Here is a 22,230-nt window from a genome sequence, read left to right as displayed (position 1 = left end):
CTGCTGTGTGTGATTAACAGATTGGAGATTAACAACCTATTCCATTCTTCCTTAAATCATATTCATGATGGAAGAGAGTTCTTCATGAATATGATTTAAGGAAGAATGGAATAGGTTGTTAATCTCCAATCTGAACGCATTGTGCATTTTGAGATTTTGTTTTCAAGCTCCAACCCACAGTTGTGATGGAAGAGAGTTCTTCACAACTGTGGGTTGGAGCTTGAAAACAAAATCTCAAAATGCACAATGCGTTCCACTAGGTAACTGCCAAATGTCAAGAAGTCAACAAACCTGAGGCACAAAGAACAAATTTGAAATGTTTATTTTAACAAGGAAAATCATTAGTTCCAACATGTGAAAAGCTGGGATCAGAAACAATACTAACATCTTAATTTGAACAAGTCAAAAGTCCATTGATACATCACATCTGGGTCAGCCAAAATTATGAGAAGATGTGGCAATTTCAAATACACATTTTTGTTTGGAAAGAGGGAATGAGAGGATGTTGGGTTACAAAATATTGCAAATGTGAATTCAGCAATCATTCAAAAAAATTTTGAATCATAAACCATTGCAGTAGTGCAAAATAACTGGAAATGTTTAACTAGTTCAGTGCTCTCCCCTTGCCAGGGAATTTTGATGATTCAGTGGTAATACTTTTCCAGCTAAAAAAACTACAGGAGATACATAATGAAAATATATGTTTTTTGTGAAAGAAAATCAATGTATTCTAAATCTGGACTTTTCCCCAAATTATTTTGAATCTAGGTATTTAATCATGGATTTCAAAGTGAAGATAATAATTTTTTTGCATTAAAAAAGTCTATTTCAGCCTCCAAAGAATGGCACCCAGAAAAGAAAAGAAAGAAAAAAAAACACCAGGAAACCTGGAAATAGCATGCTTACTGTCTGATTATACCTGTAAAAGAAAATAAAAGTTTTAAGTTTATGATAAGAATCACAACATTTGTCATGTAAGTGAACAACTGTCCCAGCAATGACATACATGGGTTCAGTCAAGATTTTTTTTAAAAGTCATTCACATTCCCAGAGAGCATTCAAGTTTTTCTTATCCCAAAGAGAGGCCTCGTTTAGAGGAGAGAGTGCTTTGATATTCCCTTCCTCCTGGTTGTAACTGATCCCACATGGTGTCTGCTGTGCATCCAGGCAGTCTCCTCTATAAATAAACTGGTCAACTGATGAGTGACAAAAAGCGTGAAAAAGTTTAAAAAAAAAAAAAAAAAAAAAAGAACAACACCAAAAAACCCACATGTGATTCCTGTCTTTTGTCTGTCAACCCTGGGTGGATGATAGGCTGTTGCCATTCCCAGCAGTAGTTGATCACTGTGAAAAGAGCTGACTGACAGATTGGTGCCACGCCCCCTTATCTGCCTTCTGTCTGGCCTTCGACCTGTTGTCTTACACCACTCCTCTATCTCTCCTCCCCCTCTTCTCAAGTTACATTAAAGTACAGTGCCTTTTCTGTCAGTCATGGTCACTCGCTCAGAAATTAGATGGACTGAAGAAAGAGCTGGATGTTGCTGTCAGTTTTATCATTGTCATCACCTTGAGTTCAAATGAATCATAAGACAAGACAGATCCATCTGTCATCGTTATACACAATCATCAGCACAGCTTGCAAAGTTGTGTAAATCCGCTGACTGGGACCACAGTCTTCACTTGACAAAGTGTCTGACACCTTTTTGGCATGTGAGGCAAACCGTCTTTGAACACGTGCTCCTATTGGTCCAGTTAGCAAATTATTATTGAGAAACAAGGGGTCTTCCACCTGACGAATACTTCAGGAGTATGTTTATAACTCAGACACATTAAACTCGCCATTCAGTCTTTCATGTTCATAGTAACAAACTCCAATGAAGGAAAAATCGAACTACATGCAGGAAGTCTGTGGACGTCTAAAAGGCACTTTTTGCAGGATGTCAGCTGACTTCTTATAAGCATTCAACTGGTTAACGTATCATAATTTCATCTCACCATGGGAAGAACAATATCCAAGCAAAGGTGTGGTTTTCAGGGGGTAGGGGGGGGGGGGGCATTTAAAAAAAATTTTTTTTTTAAATAGTACTTTGTAAATGCAACAACATAAAGTATCTGAAAATGCTTTACTGCTTTCATTTCTCCATATAGAATTTTCCACGCTTTTGTGCTTTGCAAAGCACTACAACTGTTTAAAGTGATCACAAATTAAAAAAAAACTGATTCTGAATTACTTTCATGTGGCCAAGGAAGATAGTACCATGTCTTGTTTTATAAACAACTAAAGATTGTCGTTTATTTTCTTCAATTCCAGTTTCTAAAAGTTCATAAATTATACAGAGAAAAGACATCAAAAACAGAATCTTGAAACAGTAGTTCTGGTATCAAGTGAGTGAATCAGCCAAAACTCTTGAAAAGTGACCAAGAGACAATTTAACAGTTTAAGGTGTTTTATGCAAAAAGAAAGTTACAACTTATTCCGTGAAAATATGTGCAACATTTGTAACAAGGCAAAACAAGTGGTAAAACTGGATCAGTATTAACATACCAATAAACCCAAACCCTATGGCAGCAGAGAGAAAAGACTTGGCGCTCTCAGACTGATGCTCTGTCCACCCTGGACAGGGATGAATACCAGCTGAAGAACCACAGCCCCCAAGAAACTTCTGATGATGGCACTTCTGCCAGCAGGCTGCCTTGTACTGTGAAGGTAACTGGTGTGGATTCAGGTAGCAAGCAGCACCACCATCATGATGGCAGTCCTTCAGTGAAACAGATTTTCAGTCGTACATAAAGAAACAGTGTTACCATCTGTTATAACATTGCACACCTTGTTCACTTTCTTGATGAGGCTGAGGGCTTGACCCAAAACTGTAGTAATAAATAAATTCACCACAAAAGGAATACAGTTAAGTGTTTAAGAACCACCAAATACAGCAGGAGTCCAACAGGACACAATAAAGGTAAACGGTTAATGAGGCTCATGGGGAGGAAATGGGGACCAGCAGAGTTGTCAGGCTGCAGTTAGTTGTCGAGACTCATGAGGAGGGCGGTGCCCCGCTTGATCCAGTGTTCAGGGGTCTTCTCTCCAGACTTGAGGTCCACTGCCACCACAAAGGAGGGACGCCCCCCACCCCCCGCACGGTTGGGGTAATAGTAACAGGGGGAGGAGTACATACCTGTAATCAATCAACACATATAGTGGTTAGGGTAATAGTAACAGGGGGAGGAGTACATACCTGTAATCAATCAACACATATAGTGGTTAGGGTAATAGTAACAGGGGGAGGAGTACATACCTGTAATCAATCAACACACATAGTGGTTGGGGTAACAGTAACAGGGGGAGGAGTACATTCCTGTAATCAATCAACACACATAGTGGTTGGGGTAACAGTAACAGGGGGAGGAGTACATACCTGTAATCAATCAACACACATTGTGGTTGGGGTAACAGTAACAGGGGGAGGAGTACATACCTGTAATCATTCAACACACATAGTGGTTGGGGTAACAGTAACAGGGGGAGGAGTACATACCTGTAATCATTCAACACACATAGTGGTTGGGGTAACAGTAACAGGGGGAGGAGTCAATCAACACATATAGTGGCTGTGGTAATACTAACATACCTGCAATCAGTCAACTCCACTCAGTACAGTAATCGACAAGTGCTATGTACTTGCTCATCATGGTTCACGTATGTTTGAAAACAGTGCAATGCTATTTGAAAAAGACTTGAAGGAATGCTGGTTATATTGGTTTATTGCACCATGTTCACACATGATCCACTGTTCATGTACTCTGCTCTTGTCACAGAGGTTCAACTAATCACCAACCAGTCTACATCTGCGTGATTGGTACGGCTGTGGTCTACTGGTTGTATGTGTCTGCAGACTGATTCAGATCAAGACTCCAGTAAATCTCTGTATCACAGACACCTCAGCTGACGTCAAGCTGACTTCAAACCGTGAATCATGACTGCTGCAGCATTGCTAAAAGCTGTAATTCCCTCTGACCAAACAAAACACCACTGAGACAGTTTCAATTTCTGATCTTCTCTTTGTCTCTCTCTTTTCAACAGATGGTGGAGAACTGTGTTCTATCTCATCCAGTAGGCCATATGTCCCATTCAGTTTACATGCTGCTGACCAAACCAACATGTTGAAATACTGTCGTCAAGTACAGACTTGATGATTGCAACAATGTTAATAAGACGACCAAGTCTTGTTAGCATTTTTCAGATTCAAGTGATGTATGAACAAATGTGCAAATGTTGATGAGTCACCCTGCCCTCCAATCAAAGTCACAAAAATTGTAAAAAATCTTACTCACAGACTTTACTTCAGCCTGTTATTAATCACTGATATTCACTGACAAATCCCAAATCAATAAAACAAAGTAAAAAACACTTTAAAAAAAAAAAAAGTAGGAATCCCCTGACTGACAGTGATTATAATCTTAATTTCAGTACTCCGCTGAGACATGACATTGTGGAAATCAGTCCTGCAGCATACAGTCAATGAATCCACTACCTTTAGTGCCCTTCTTCCTGCTCTCCGTGGGCTTGAAGTGAATGGAGGGCATGGGACACACCAGCTCCATGGGCTCCGCCTCCACCAGTGCAGAGTTCTTCTTGTCCCAGCCTGCACCTTGCAGGTACAGACCCTTGATGTACACACCGTCCTGACAGGAACACACACACACACACACACACACACACACACAGTGAGGCATACAGTGAGGCGCACACTTGTCTCAGGGAGAGAAACTTCTTGTCAGAAAGCACACTGGGTCCTCAGTGTTGTGGCAAACTAGTAACACTGTCTCAAAACCACTGTCACTGTGGCCTGACATCTGATGTTTCCAACAAGCAGCTGACCACAGCCAACACCTGACACAATGATCACCTTGCCAGGTCATTGACAGCACAGCACACCCCTGCATGAAGGACATCTCACAGCTGAATGATATAATAATAATAATAATAATGTACATTTATACAGCGCCCTTTCTAAGAGCTCAGGGTGCTTTGCATGAAAGAAAATATTACAAATCACATAAATCATTCATGACCACTCTTTCTCAAAACCATCCCTCCCCCTACTCTCCCTCTGTCACTCGGCATGCATCCGAAGTGAGCTGACATGAATCGTGTTGGAGAAGAAAGAAGATGAGAGTCCTTATAGACAGGTTTTAACTCCTTCCGGACGAAGGAATGCTCACGCATTCCTACACAAAACATATTCGGTTTCGGACGAAGGAATGGAATAGCATTCTCCGAAAGTGAAATTCCATCATGCGCTGTACACGTGATTTTGTGATTAGCCAAGCAGAGTGCGCTATTCTGGGTCACTCCACAATCGAACAGTATGATTGGTTAATATGGGATGTGTGGCCTGTCTCGCACACACGCTGACAAAGTCACTGACTGGTCGTCTGCTCGCGTGCCAGCCTGTTAGCAAAGCGGCCTCTTCTCGGAATGTTGTGAAGCGAACAAGGCAGTGACGGCAATGTTTTAGGGTTGCCGAAGTACTTGAAATGCTACAAACTGAAGGGTCGGACATTGGAGGTGGATGATGATGAAGAAGAAAGCGAATTTAATGCAGAAAGCGAGCATGGGTATGGTGATTCGGGGTGAAAAATTGGCAGTATTTTCTACATACGGCAAAATTGTAAAAATAAGATGAGAAATTTGATTTTTTTTTTTTACATGTAATAGCTCAACACGTAATAAACAAGTTCTGAAAGTTTCATTTTCTTACACAGTATTTTGTATTTTTTGTAATTTTTTTCCTAACCCTTACAAATGGGCCGTCTGTGGGGAAAAGCAAGGGAGAAAACTTGTCGTCCCGAGTGAGTTAAAAAGATGAGTTTTTAGTGATGAGGGAAAAGCAGAGATAGAATCAGATGCATGGATATGATGAGGAAGGTTGTTCCAGATATGAGGAGCAGCAAAGAGGAAAGAACGTTCACCACTGGTTCTTGTATTGACACAAGGAAGTTTCAAATGGTAACAGTCATAGACAGAGCAGAGATTTCTTGAGGGGGTGGAAACACTGATAAGGTCAGAAAGATTGGTAGGTTCTGTGGAGTGGAAAGCAGAAACATGCAAATTTGTATTTACTTGTAATTAACTTTGTATTTGTATTTAAGTCCACTTTGCCCCACACCACAATACAATTAACAGGGCTTTTCCAAATTTCTTCACTGTATCTGTTCTTTCTATGTTGCTGCATGTTATCCAGCTGGAAATCATATATGTGTCAAAATGCTTGTCACTCACACCACAGTGTCTGAACCTGAAAAAAAAAAACCCACATAAACATGGCAAAGGTTATCAGGCTGAATACAAAAATGCAAGTGATTAAACACATTAACGTGATGAAGCATGCAATAAAAGAGGCATACTCTAAACTAGCATATGCAATAATCAAGAAACACCTATTTCACAGTACGAAACACTACTCAAAACTATTCTGAAATTGTAGGAATGTTACTTAAAACAATATTGTCACTAAAATACCAGCCATTTTTATAAACATATTCATTTATAAAAACTGAAAATCCCTTGCCACTAGTAACACTAAACAATATAACAAGCAAGCTAACATCCAGTTTTACATAAACACATCCTGTTTTAAATTTTCTTCATTTTTTTTTAACAAATCCAGTCAAGAAGGAAACATTCTTAAACTGATTTCCCTCTCAACCCTCACATAACCCGAACACTTCTGTCTTCCTGCCACCCACTCTGACAAGCTCTCCCACCTGTCTGCTCCCATGCATACCTCCCAATCCTACACCAAGGCACGCGCACGTGCACACACACACACACACTGTAATACTGCCAATAATTCAGTTACAAAGAAAAATCATTCATTGTTAAGAAAATCATTCATTGTTAACTTACAATTTTTTTGTTATCTAAATGTCCTCTGGTTAATTACCTGTAAGTATTCTGACATTTAACTCCTGTATGTTTTTATAATTAGATTTTATGGTTAATTAATTTGATTCTTTAGCTTGTTTTCACCCTGAAAATCTCCTTGTCCATTCTAAATTTCTATTTCTTGTCACATTTGTAACTGTGTACAGTTCAAGCATATTCTCATACACATACACTGCACACACACACACACACACATTTTTCCTGCCTAAGATCACTTTTGTGAACAGGCTTTAATGACCAACACACACACACAAGCAAAAGCAAGGAAGCACATTAAGTGGGTACACTCATAATGTGTGCTGCCTATCAAGGTTAAGTATGAACAGCAGTGGCGATAAGTATCATTATCAGTAGCTCAAGAAGGCATCACTGTGTTCGGACAAATCCATATATGCTACACCACATCTGCCAAGCAGATGCCTGACCAGCAGCGTAACCCAACATGTTGAGTCAGGCCTTGAGAAAAAACAAAAAATAAAACAATGAAATAAAATAAAATAAACAAATAAAAAAGTAAATGAATATTCAGATATGAAAAAAAGAGATAATAATAATATTACTGATAGTACTACTACTAATAATAATCAAATGAAAATAAAATAAAAAGACAATAATGATAATAGATAAATAAGTGGGGATAAATGAACAACTGTAACATGTTGTTCACACACACAGGGCTCTCAATCTGTTGCCTTTGTCCACCATGTAGGTCCACCCCCTCCCCCTGCATCCCCGCCCCTCCCTGGCGCTGTTCTGTAGACACCATCCCATCAGTAACAACTCACGCTCATGTCTCAAGTCTATCATCAGTTCATGCTGCCAAGGCTGAGGTTTGTCAATGCATGTGTACTCCATACCTAAAAGCAACTTATCTTTCCCTTGTACAATCTGCAATGTTGTATTCACAATGCCAGAGAAATACATGTCTATATGAATTGTGCATACGGGTGCTGCATATCTGCTTGGTGAGGCCCAGCTTGCTTGGCTTATATCAGAGACTGACATAAGCTTACAGGTGGGCAAAGCAGCAAAGTGAGAGCTGTATAATTTATGGTTTCTCCACTGCAATGGGAGTTCATTTACAGCTTAGTCTTTTGTGAAGGACTACAATTCACAAAACTGGGAGGCAAGATTGCACTGGCTCTTTGTGCTGCAGCAGTGGGGGCTAGTTGGCCTTTGGGGAACCATCCCCAGCACCAACTGTCCTTAGCCCTTTGGGTCAAGACAGCGGGAATGTAACTTGGGCAGACATAACACAAAATTCAAATTCCAGCCCAGGTAGTGAGGACAGCAGTTTAAAGACTGCTTCACAGAGTCCAATGTATCAGCACTGTCAGCAATATGTGCACGTCTTTTTGTGTGATCGTTATTGTGTGGAGTCTCTTTCTGACCTGATGAAGAATTGACTGTTCCAGAACCAAGCTATCCGGGGCTAGCTTTTTAATCTGTCATCTTACGGAATACACTGAAATGGCCTGTGAACAGTGTCTGCGAGCTGGAGACTATGCACAGATCTTATTCAGCTGTAGGCTGGAATGCTGATTATTGAGTAGCTTACTCCCCCCCCCCTCTTCCCTGCCCCTCCCAGTCCAACATGTTGACACAATGTAGACAGCAGTGCTGTGCAGCAGTCAGGCCTGACAGGCACAAGGAAGCAGTGAAGAGAGCAGTGAGGGGCCATGCTGTGCTAACCTTTGGAGCCCCAGTGACATTGGCATCGCTGATGGTCAGCACAAAGAACTCCCACTGCAGAACATCCACCGACACCTGCAATAAGAACACATCATCACCACACCTGTCAACCCCCAGCAACACTTGTCCATAACATTTTGGACACAGTGTCAGTAGCAAACGCCATTTGTCAGTAGCACACCAATACATTTTCTGCAAAAGATGCAAACAGGCGCATATAATGAAAGATACATTTAACATATGTTCTGCTGTTGATCCAACAAACTCTCGAGCTAAACATTTCACTATCACCATTGTCTTTGTTCTTGCACAGCTGTACTGTGTGGTGGTGGTGCTTGCTGGAAACATTTGCTGAAACAACTTTCCAAAATGGTCTGTCACACTACGTGGTATATTGTGCTCTACCAGGAACAAAGCAAACTGTGTTTCAGCACTGATCATTTCTAGTTCTTGTGGGGAAATACCTGGGTGAATGGAAAAAACACTTGGTGCTGCATCACTGCTGATTCCAAAATGGAAATTGCTGAATGAGAAGTTGGTTACAAGTGGCTGAAATTGTGAAATGTAAATGCTCACTGGCTGAGGCAAGACTGGGTCAACAGCACTGTTCATCAGTGACTGTCCATCTGCAAACCAATCTGGGGGAGAGGGGGTGGGAAAAAACTTAATTTGTTTTATCTGACCTTTGCATTTTCTACAAGAGCATAACAGCCTAGCAGAATGCACTTAACAGTACCAAATTCCGCTCAAATCATAGCAGCTGGCAGGTGTGTGCATGATTAAACCTTGCATCTCTAATAAAGTACATTGGTACAAAAATGTGACATTCTGTTTATTTCTGATCTGTTATATACACACTTTCCTGCCTGAAACACTTCTCATTAGACCTGAGCTCTACATTCCACGGAATCAAATCTGTTGCACTAATAACATCATCCTGACCAGATCCTGGCAGCAGCAACACCAGTGGACTGTATCTATCCCCCGAACATCCCAGACGAAATAACACCCAGTGAGCGCTGCACACCTTTCTGGACCTGGCGTAGGTCTGAAGGACGGCGGTGAGGAATCCGGTGGGGAAGGTGAAGCCCGACATCCAGAAGATGGTGGGGGGGTGGGAGGTTTCGGCCCACTTGGACAGCTGGTCCATGCGCTGAACCAGGTCCCGGGTCCACGATCCCAAGGGCTTCATCGAGTTGTAGGCCTGCACACACACACACACACACACACACACATACACACACACACACACATACACACACACACACACACACACACACACACACACACACAAGGCAGCAGGTCCGTCAGCCACTGGATGTTTTTGCTTAAAGTCCAGCCAGGCCAACACAGGGCCTTATCACGACTGTCAAACTGACAAATCATCTTAACCATTAAGCTCCTTCAGGCAAAAAAAAAAAAAGGACTATGCAGTGCTGAGGACGTCAGCCCTTCTGCTTAACTGATCATCTCCAGATTACAAAAATTCCTAAAAAAAGAAAGTATAAAAAAACCCACCTGAAAGCCACGTAAAAATACATTAAAAGGTCAGCCAGTCTTCATAACAGACATGAACTCCCCAATTCTGTCATCAGAATATGAAACAAAACTAACTGCTTTTGCAGAATCTGTCCGTTGACAGTTCACTGTTGTTTGGTCCAGTCTTGAGATCTTCACCAAGTGTGATGTGTGTGTGTTTCGTCTTTTTGTTGTTGTTGCTTTTTTTCTTGTTGATTTGTTCTGCTTTCTCACTGGCTTAAAGTTTTAGCCTGAGTACAAAAAACAGTGTAGGAAGTGTCCTTCATCATTGTACAGTACTTTTTTCCCCTCGATATCTTCTTGTACGTTTCATACAATTCTCAACAGGCAGTATCTACATGTTTTCCATAATTTGTATTTGTATTTCTTTTTATCACAACAGATTTCTCTGTGTGAAATTTGGGCTGCTCTCCCCAGGGAGAGCACGTCACTACACTACAGCGCCACCCATTTTTTTGTATTTTTTCCTGCGTGCAGTTTTATTTGTTTTTCATATCGAAGTGGATTTTTCTACAGAATTTTGCCAGGAACAAGCCTTTTGTTGCCGTGGGTTCATTTACGTGCGCTAAGTGCATGCTGCACACGGGACCTCGGTTTATCGTCTCATCCGAATGACTAGCGTCCAGACCACCACTCAAGGTCTAGTGGAGGGGGAGAAAATATCGGCGGCTGAGCCGTGATTCGAACCAGCGCGCTCAGGTTCTCTCGCTTCTAGGCAGGACGCGTTACCTCTAGGCCATCACTCCACTATATGAATATCTTATTTGGTGTTTAGCTTTTTTTTTTTCTTCTCCACAGTATTTTCAGTCTTGACAGTCACTGTGATTAAGAAGTTTTCTATAATTATGTTTTCTTTGATTTTTATCTTCCTTATCTAAGATTTTTTCTTTTCTTTTCTTTTTTTTTTCTTTCTTTTTTTTTTTTGGCTACCTCATCATTCAATGGTATCACTCCACTGCCACTCAATCTGAATCCTCCATAGATTGGCACACCCAGGATCATGTGCAACAGTGCCAGTGCCAGCAGCTGACAGGGATCTGTCAATTTTGGTTCGTCATGAGACAGCACACAACAAAAGACCCTGCACTGCTACTGAGGCATTCTGGTGGCATCAAATGGTGCCTGTTCTCATTCAATATACACAGACCTTCTTCCTATTTCCTGTCTTCATTATGCCCTTCTCCCATGCTTAGAATGGACATTTCTAGAAAGGCACAAATCACACAGTTGTAAACTTATGCACTGAAGAACAGTTCACAAACCTGAAGGCCTGTACAAGGCTGAGCTGTTACCAGATGCAGACCCACCAAAGGGAAAGATTTAACAGCTGTACTCCTTTACACTGGAAAATCACACAGCTGTGGACCTTCACAAAGGGAAGCTTTTAATTTCAAAAATCACTTAGCTGTAGAATTACACATCAATCAACTTGTAACAGCTGTATTCCTTACAGTGGAAAAATCATTCAGCTGTGGACCTTCACAAGGGGAAGCTTTTAACAGCTGTAATCCTTTACATGCAAACATCGTTTAGCTGTAGAAATATGCATCAATCAGCTTATAACAGCTGCATTCCTTACACTGGAAAAATCACTTAGCTGTGGACCTTCACAAGGGGAAGCTTTTAACAGCTGCAGTCCTTGTCACAGATAAATCATACAGCAGTAGAACTGCACAAGAGGAGCAGATAAAAAACAATACAATAACTGTGAAACACACTCGCCTTGGTAGGGGTAGTTGTATTCCTCAGAAAAAGGACACAGAAAAAAAAAGGAAACTGCATGAAAAGAGACTGTCAAGCAAGCCACCATCACCATGACTGTGGAATATGAATTTCCCACAGCACAAAAGCAAAACAAAACAAAACAAAAACCAAAAGTCCCTAATTCACAACAAACAAACAAAAAGCAGAGAAAGCAAGCTTGCTGCCCATTCACCTTTTGCCAGGTTGGTGGCACATGGCCCTCAAACAGACTCTTGAACACTATCTCCAGCTCCAGGGTCATGACCACCAGGCCCTGTATGCCTTTCTCCAGGTCCTTCAGTGACACACGGATCTCGTCCAACAGAACGTTATACCGCTGTATCTGTTGGCACAGGAAAATGGCACACGCACACACACACACACACACACTTTATATATATATACACACAACACACACACACACACACAATACACACACTTATAACACTACTGACAATATATTTTACTCTTCCAGTGAGCGAATAGAACCTAAAAATAAAAGGAGGGAGATTTTTGCCAGGGACAACCACTCTTTGTCACCACAGGCTCTTTTCAGTGGACGACACCACTCTAACCTTCCTCCCTCTTCCAGGGAAAACAGCCCAGAAGAAGTTAGAGCCGCCCTCAGCACACACCAGTCCAACGTTGAGAGTCACAGCACACAGACCCCCCTCCTCACCTCCTGGAGAAGAACGACGTTGAGAGGGCAGGGGTCCACGGAGAGCACCTGGGCTGTGGTGTTGTAGTCGATGTTCTCTGGGATCTGCTTGTAGATGGATGCCGACAAGTCCAGAACCTGCACACAGCAGTGTCCTGTGTTGATACTATCACAACAGTTGAAGGAGTCTGTAGTTTTGTGGTAGGGTGTGTGTGTGTGTGTGTGTGTGTGTGTGTTGGGGCTCGTGTGCTTTTATGTGTAGTGTTGGGCCTGTACACTTTTGTTTGTGCTTTCATATCTGTGAAACTGCATGTGAGTGTGTGTGTGTGTGTGTGTGAGTGAGTCTGTCCATCTGTGCATGTGCACACCTCCCTCCTTCCCCCCCTTCACAACTCTCCTCCTTCATTTCTTCATCAGATGCACAACCTCACAATCTCTTCCTCCCATTCTCTCCCCTTCACCCCTCCCCAACTTCTCCCTTCCCATCCCTACCCTCTTCAGCACTAGGTGATCAGGTTACACACACATGAAACCTCCACACACACACACACACATGCATGCAAACACACACACACACACACACACACACACACACACACACAGTCTGTGGGATATAACTCACAAAAGAAAGAAACCCACTTTGAGCAACACATGAAGACGCTGGTGACTATAAAGGTAAGTCAACATAATTAGCAAAATTATTTCTCATTTGATTATAATTCTTGATTTCTTGATATATAAATTTGACATCAGTACTGATCTTCAGCAGAATTATACTTTTTTTTTTCTTTTTTTTTTTAAAGTGAGTTACACAGTTTCAGTTTCAGTAGCTCAAGGAGGCGTCACTGCGTTTGGACAAATCCATATACGCTACACCACATCTGCCAAGCAGATGCCTGACCAGCAGCGTAACCCAACGCACTTAGTCAGGTCTTGAGCATCATTGTAAATAAAACTGTTGTTGCTGCTGTTGTAAGGTTTGTTCATTATATCTTGACAAAACACTGGCTGGGCTTTTAAACACTTTATTCTATTCAACAACAGGCCACAGCACAGTGAGTTCCACGCACAAAGCGAGTCGGGGTGGAGGTGCCATGAGTGGTCAATGCATGCCAGGAAAAGCTGCAGAGAGGAACAGAGAGGTGCTATCGGCTGTGGGAAGGAATGATTGTTGACCTTCCTGGACCAGTGGTGCCAGAGTTGTTTTTAAGGGTTGCTGCAATCCTTGTGCTGGCCAAAACTCCACAGTTTGACTGTAAGACAAAAACGGTGTGTTTGTGTGTGTGTGTGTGTGCGTGTGTGACTGACCTTGTCCTCAGAGGTGTAAGACAAAAACGATGTGTGTGTGTGTGTGTGTGTGTGTGTGTGTGTGTGAGACTGACTTTGTCCTCAGGGCTGTAAGACAAAAACAATGTGTGTGTGTGTGTGTGTGTGTGTGTGTCTGTGTTCGTTCTTTAGTTTAGCGTCTTTTCACCATCAGTGATATTAGACGTTTAAAAAAAAAAAAAAAAAAAGGGGGGGGGGGGTCATGGGGGGGAGTAAGGTGGTATAACTAACATGCAATTACATTTAACAGTAACAATTCAGTAATAATAATTATAATAATCAGAAACCATAAACACAATTCTGAAGTGCATTAAAGGAATGTAGAAATAGGGCTATGAACTAATGCCTGTGAAAGTTCGACCATAAGAACCTCGTCAGAAATAACTTTACAAAAATCATCTGCAGAATTATTATTCTCTTTGAAATACTTGGGCAAGAAGGTACGTAACTGCTGACAGTGTCTGTGTGTGTGTCTGTGTGTGAGTGAGACTGAGCTGTAAGACAAAAACGATGTGTGTGTGTGTGTGTGTGTGTGTGTGTGTGTGTGTGTGTGTGTGTGTGTGTGTGTGACTGACCTTGTCCTCGGAGCTCTCCCCACCACTGGTGGTGACCTGCGGGGCGAGGGAGATGAGGGTGTCAAAGAGGAGGCGTGTCTCCTGGATCTGAGAGGCGATGTCAGCGTTGGGGTGCTGGCCAAAGGCCTCGGGGTGGTCGATGCTGGGCAGCATGGACACGTACTCAACGTAGCCGTGTTTAGCATTGTCGCGGGGCACGAAGTACGTGGGAAGCGAGGACAGCCTGAGGGTCAACCACCACAGCAAAGGGAAGGCAGCATGAAAACACCATGGGGGGAAAAAAACATCATGCATCTATTTCTTTAAAAAAAAGTTTTATTGCTCAAATTTCAGTAGCATCAGCACCTGTTTCAATGTTTCACATGCTGTAATGGCATTTCCCCCCCTTTTTTTCATAAAAAGCAAAAACTTAACAGGCATGCATAGTTAGTCTGTTTTAACTGCCAGTCTGTATCAAATGGTAAAAGCAAAAACTCTACACGCATGCATACTTAGTCTGTTTAACTGCCAGTCTATTGACAACTTCACGCTCCTAAACAACATTATCCTCAAACGTCTGATTCCAAAATGGCTGGGCGGTGTTGCATGCAGCTATCTTCCTGTTTACAGCTCTTGCTGTTGTGGAGAGACTGCGTCTATCCACTTTTAACTTATTTGTTTTGTTATGACATTGTGTGCGAGACGCTGGAATGTCAAAGAAATGTTTTAGGAAACTGAAATAAAGGTTTGGAGATCATTCATCCATCACAGGTTTCTTCGACAGCTTGCATAGATGATTTGAAGCTTAGCCTTCAGTGACAAAAAATGATATCTCGTGCTTGTAGAAACACCTGAAAGCAAAGCAATGAAAATGATAAAACTTAATCAGTCTAGTTTCATACCATTACGTTTATTCCAGGAAAGTGGAAACAGTGTTCTTTAATAAGCCAGTACCGGGCCTGTGTTGTCTGACCGAGGCAGAACTGATATCGAGTCCGTCCATGAACAACATGAAGCATGAGAAGCTGACAATGTTTTGTGCCAACACACACACACACATGCATGCATGTGCACACGCACACACATATGGACATACACACACATGTACACACGCAAAAAAAAAAAAAAAAAATTGTGTGTGCCAAGTTACATAGCGCATGCGTACACACACACACATACACACACACACACACACACATACACACATGTGCACACATACAAGAAAACTGTTGATCTGTAAATCAATGACAAAAATCAAAACACAATTTGATTTAAAAGATAGAATTTTATGTAGCTTTGATCTGACTAGTTATTTTTGGGTTTGGTTAGTAAATTATTTTGAAATTCAGATTAACACTTGAAGTGATGTCTTTTGGAATGAAAATATTGTAGGCTCTGAAAAGTATGTATCTTAAAAGTCATAATAGTGCTTCAGTTGTGTATATGTGTATACTATATGTGGTTGAGAAAGAGCAAGTGCCATGTGCATAATTTATGTTATTAATGAAGTATCCATTTTATCATGAATACAATAAATGATATAACATGATTGTTAATCAGTCCTGAAATGGCATATGACTGTCAGCTGGACTAAATGAAATTAAAGGTGGTGGTATCTGAAATTATTGCTACTAGTACTAAGGGGCTCTTTGGATAAAAAGTGATGATGCTCAGTTTTAGGTATTTAAGGAATTTTACAAATTTTCATTTTTATATCATATTGCTTTGAGGGATGTTAACTTCACAAGATCACATGAGGGCTTTTATGCCTTCCTTGCCTTACCACATTGTTCAAAATCTTTATCCGATGCCAATGAAAAGATAGTATGAAAAGAAATATACTAAATTCTGAATTTTTATACCATATTTTTGTCATAGATTTTCTCATTGATTATCATTTTCTTCTTCAATTAGCTGATCTGCTGATGATCCACCATTTCACCCCCATATCCTCCCCCCCCCCAACCCCCCCACACCCCTCGCCTCCTGGTAACTTTGGAGTCTGCACTAGTGGGTCACGGTAAAGTATGTGTAGTGAAACTTAAATTTCGATCATTAGTTCAGTGATTTTGGCCTACTTTGGATTGAACAGTTTTCCAATTCCAAACATTTATAGATTTGTTCTTTTGCAACTAATCTGCACAACCTTTTAGGTGCAGGGTGAATAGTACACACTACTGTCTGTTTTATTTATTTTCTGTCCACAAAGGCTACAGGAAGGAGACAATGTTTTCCCTTATCTTTCTTTCTTTTTTTTTCTTCTTTTTTTTCACTACTCACATGATATTCTGAGTGAGGATAAGCTGAGAATAAGAACAGACCAATGTATGAGCCATTTACTAATTCTAAAAATGTTTTTTGTTATCGCCCCTCCATCAGTACAGAGAACTTGTGATACTGTCATGAACACAAATGTACAATGATTAACAAAATTATTAACTAATCCATACCCAATGTCAAAGTAAACCATGCTGAAAAATAGATGACAGTGAATGTCAAAAGTCCATTTTTCCCTCTGTGTAATATCAATCTAAGAAATGCCCAAAATAAAATTTAGGGAGCTAAATCAATCTGTCTACTCTAATGATTTTTTTAAAAATCAAGCAAACATTTAATTCTAAACAAGATATTACATCCATGAAAATACTGCAGACAGGTTTATTTGCTTATGATGTTGATACTTGACTGATCTTGGCTCTTTTACAGAGGATGCACAGCAGTGTGTCCTAAAACAGCTTGAACCATTACAGACATAACAGATGAAACATGAACCCCCTCCCCACTCAACACACACACACAAAACAGATGAAACATGAACCCCCTCAACACTCAACACACACACACAAACAGATAAAACATGAACCACCTCCCCACTCAACACACACACACACACACACAAAACAGATGAAACATGAACCCCCTCAACACTCAACACACACACACACAAACAGATGAGACATGAACCCCCTCCCCACTCAACACACACACACACACACAAACAGATGAAACATGACCCCCTCCCCACTCAACACACACACACACAGATGAAACATGAACCCCCTCCCCACTCAACACACACACAAACAGATAAAACATGAACCCCCTCCCCACTCAACACACACACACACAAAACAGATGAAACATGAACCCCCTCCCCACTCAACACACACACACACAAACAGATGAAACATGAACCCCCTCCCCACTCAACACACACACACACACACAAAAACAGATGAAACATGACCCCCTCCCCACTCAACACACACACACACAAACAGATGAAACATGAACCCCTCCCCACTCAACACACACACACACAAACAGATGAAACATGACCCCCTCCCCACTCAACACACACACACACAAACAGATGAAACATGACCCCCTCCCCACTCAACACACACACACACAAACAGATGAAACATGAACCCCTCCCCACTCAACACACACAAACAGATGAAACATGAACCCCTCCCCACTCAACACACACACACAAACAGATGAAACATGACCCCCTCCCCACTCAACACACACACACACAAACAGATGAAACATGAACCCCTCCCCACTCAACACACACACACACAAACAGATGAAACATGAACCCCTCCCCACTCAACACACACACACAAACAGATGAAACATGACCCCATCCCCACTCAACACACACACACACAAACAGATGAAACATGACCCCCTCCCCACTCAACACACACACACAAAAACAGATGAAACATGAACCCCTCCCCACTCAACACACACACACACAAACAGATGAAACATGAACCCCTCCCCACTCAACACACACACACAAACAGATGAAACATGAACCCCCTCCCCACTCAACACACACACACACAAACAGATGAAACATGAACCCCCTCACCACTCAACACACACACAAACAGATGAAACATGACCCCCTCCCCACTAAACACACACACACACACACACAAACAGATGAAACATGACCCCCTCCCCACTCAACACACACACACACAAACAGGTGAAACATGACCCCCTCCCCACTCAACACACACACACACAAACAGATGAAACATGAACCCCCTCCCCACTCAACACACACACACACACACAAACAGGTGAAACATGAACCCCCTCCCCACTCAACACACACACACACACACAAACAGGTGAAACATGAACCCCCTCCCCACTCAACACACACACACACACACAAACAGGTGAAACATGAACCCCCTCCCCACTCAACACACACACACACAAACAGGTGAAACATGAACCCCCTCCCCACTCAACACACACACACACACAAACAGGTGAAACATGAACCCCCTCCCCACTCAACACACACACACACACACAAACAGGTGAAACATGAACCCCCTCCCCACTCAACACACACACACACACACAAACAGATGAAACATGACCCCCTCCCCACTCAACACACACACACACAAACAGGTGAAACATGAACCCCCTCCCCACTCAACACACACACACACACACAAACAGGTGAAACATGAACCCCCTCCCCACTCAACACACACACACACAAACAGATGAAACATGACCCCCTCCCCACTCAACACACACACACACAAACAGATGAAATATGACCCCCTCCCCACTCCACACACACAAACAGATGAAACATGACCCCCTCCCCACTCAACACACACACACACAAACAGATGAAACATGAACCCCCTCCCCACTCAACACACACACACACACACACGCGCGCAAAACAGATGAAACATCAACCCCCTCAACACTCAACACACACTTACACACAAAGTGACATATAAAGACATATATAGTACTCAGGAAATACCACAGCAAGTACATAGACGAATCACTGAAAAAAGGTCATCAAAATATATGAGAAAACGTCCATTCCACCCAATGTATCTTTTGTATATCAACTTGCAATTTTCATGACGAATGCAGTTGACGCTGGAATACACCGTAAGGAGTACCTCATCATGTTTGGCCACCAAAATGAATCCCCGCAGCATCAGTGACCTGTCCCCTTGTCATCATTAACCATCATAAAAATGAAAACCATCCCCAAAATGCCTTGCTCTCATTGTCGATTCACTTGCAAATCTCCCCGGCCCCACCACAGCCCACTGCTTTAACTCACAAGCCTGAGGCCAATCATGCATCCAGCCTACTTCAGCAGGCGGTCAAAAAGAAGCATGCCATGACATGCCCTGCAAAGGAGACGATGATGAAACAATCTGCTCACTTGAACAAGGGTTCTGTCAGGACTTTTTCTGCGTAGAAGTCGTTCATGTAGGTCATCAGCAGACGTCGGTCCCAGTCATCGGTGACGTGACCCCCGTAGTTGATGTTGGCGATGAGGTACTTGAGGGCGTCCCAGGGGGTGTCCTCGTAGATGTCCAGGTAGATACTGAGCAGGTTCTCAGACACCTGGGGGTGGGGGAGGGGGAAGAGGGGGTGGGGGGGCAGCATAGTGATTACCATGACTGTTGTCTGTCCACACGCACCTTGGGGATTCTCATAATAATAATGATAATAATAATGATATTTACATAGCGCTGAATCTTGTGCAGAGGCAAATCAAAGCGCTTTCGCACCAGTCATTCACACACATGCATAACTCTAAAACTGAAGAAACTGAAGACAAGGAAGAGGCAGGGGAGGGAGGCTATCTTGAGAAGAGGAGGGTTTTAAGGCCAGATTTGAAAAAGCAGAGTATCGAGACCTGACGAAGCGAAAGAGGAAGTTCATTTCAATTGCAAGGTCCAGAGACAGAGAAAGAATGGCGGCCAGCAGTGGAGTGTTTGAATCTGGGTATGCGTAAACAGAGTGGATCCGAAGCCGATTGTAGAGAGTGAGATGGAGTGTAGAGGTGAAGGCAGCCACAAAGACAGGAAGGGGCAGATTTGTGAATACATTTATAACATAGAGTGCTGATCTTGTACTTATTCTGTGTGAAGTATTACACGCACACACACACACACACACATTTTGCCACATGCGACCAAAGCTGCGTGCAAGTATGCACAAATAACTACACATATAGCGTTCACAGTCATAACTACACATATAGCATTCACAGTCTTGTTTTTGGTGGGGTGTTGTATTTTTCTTCCTCCAAATACAGCAATGACTTGCAAAATCCCTGGAATGGAATGAAGGTCAAATCCACTGAACAATCAGCCTCACTACAAACACAGCTTGGCAAGTTCAGTGTTAAATCAATCTGGATGTGACAATATTTCAGAGACTGGAGTTAACCAAAAACAAAAACAAATTCTTGCAGACAAATACCATCAAAAATTCATTCTTAGAACTGTGAAATTCACAAAACAGCAGATCATTGAAGGCCAAGCTCAAAATCGTTACAAAAAATATATATATCCCCCCCCCCCCCCTCTAAAAAATCAAAGAAATCAAGCTTGTTGCAAACTGATCCAGGCATTCATTAATCAGCCCCTTAACCCCTTCACTGCTAGTACGTTTTGCTAAAGCCTATGCTGAGAAAATTTTCAGAAAAACAAGAAAAACACGCCAATGATTTTAATTTGCTTATATTTTAAAAAGTATTGAAGATAAGTGCATAAAAGTATATATCAAATGAAAGGAAAATGAACCAAGATTTTGTTTTTAATACTCACATGTTCAAATAATGAGCCAATCTGACACAAAAATTCCATAAAATGCAATAAAAAAAAATTTGGGACTGTCATTCCATCATGTAGGTGCTACAACATCAACCAGCTTATTAACCAGTCTTTCTTGTGACTGTTGTGATCAACTACACACACTGTCAAAGGCTGTGGAACAATGTCCAGGTGCATAAGTCTCCAACACAGTCCACACAAACAATGAAAAGGGTGTACTCACCCAGCATCTATCGCCAGTAAAATCGCTGTGTGTGGTACTTGTGGAAACAGTCTTCAAGACACAGTGCTGGTTTGCTGGGGCAGTCTGGGCAGTAGAACATCACATCCTTTCTTTGCCCTTTCTTCCAGCAGACTCTGAACCTCCTTTGTAGCCGGGCCTTCTGTGGGGTAGGTGGGATGACATCAATGAAGTGTTGTCCACACAGATGAACAGCGTGGTCATCTGTAGCAGTGTTTGGGTCTTGGTCACCAAAAATCATGGCACTAATTACATCCTTCTGGAAGTCCAGGAATGTACTGCTGTTGTCTGCTTTTTTTGTTGAGGATGTGTGCATTCAGGATGGCAATTTGTAGAAAATGTACATACAGATATTTGTACCATTTCAGGGTTTTCCTTGTGGCATCATAGGGCTGCAGCTGTTGGTCATGATGGTCCATGGCACCCATGTTTTTGTTGTAATCTAGAATTGCTGGAGGCTTGTTTACTGCCCTTTGGTCTTGCTGCTGCTGGTCTTCAGCTGTAGGTTTGAGGCAAGTTGTCAACTCCAGATGGTCCAGGATGAACATCATGATCATCACCATGCTGCATACCAGAAACATATTGCATAAAAGACTAAGTTTGTTGTTTTTGTTGTTTTTTACGTATAAAAAGGTTATGAAATGGTATCATTTTATTTCTGATTGTTTTCAGAAGCTGAAATACAAACACACACACTTATCCCCCCAAAAAAAAACCCCAACACACACACACACACACTGAAACTGGTTCATGGTATGCCACACCCCCGTCATTCTTTCTCATAATAACACACACACACACACACACACACACACACACACACACACACACACTTCTACAAGTGTTGCATTTACAAAGTAATTTAGGCATACAATTCTGTATAT

General features: G+C 42.0%; 1 protein-coding gene across 1 annotated transcript in view; it reads right to left on the bottom strand.

The window, feature by feature from the left end:
- Positions 1–2,078: 2,078 nt before the first annotated feature.
- LOC143289344 (dynein axonemal heavy chain 2-like) overlaps positions 2,079–22,230 on the bottom strand; it is a 152,572-nt gene continuing 132,420 nt past the window's right edge. Inside the window, exons 74-81 of the mRNA XM_076598345.1 lie at positions 19,704–19,888; positions 14,483–14,705; positions 12,603–12,719; positions 12,117–12,266; positions 9,669–9,845; positions 8,642–8,716; positions 4,533–4,683; positions 2,079–3,176 (exon numbers count right to left, since the gene is read on the bottom strand). Of these exons, the coding sequence (XP_076454460.1) occupies positions 3,022–3,176; positions 4,533–4,683; positions 8,642–8,716; positions 9,669–9,845; positions 12,117–12,266; positions 12,603–12,719; positions 14,483–14,705; positions 19,704–19,888 (1,233 nt within the window). The 3' untranslated portion in view covers positions 2,079–3,021. The remainder of the gene's footprint in view (positions 3,177–4,532; positions 4,684–8,641; positions 8,717–9,668; positions 9,846–12,116; positions 12,267–12,602; positions 12,720–14,482; positions 14,706–19,703; positions 19,889–22,230) is intronic.

The sequence above is a fragment of the Babylonia areolata genome, chromosome 13, assembly GCF_041734735.1.
Source record: "Babylonia areolata isolate BAREFJ2019XMU chromosome 13, ASM4173473v1, whole genome shotgun sequence".
Taxonomy (NCBI): domain Eukaryota; kingdom Metazoa; phylum Mollusca; class Gastropoda; order Neogastropoda; family Buccinidae; genus Babylonia; species Babylonia areolata.
This window is presented reverse-complemented; position numbering and strand designations above follow the sequence as displayed.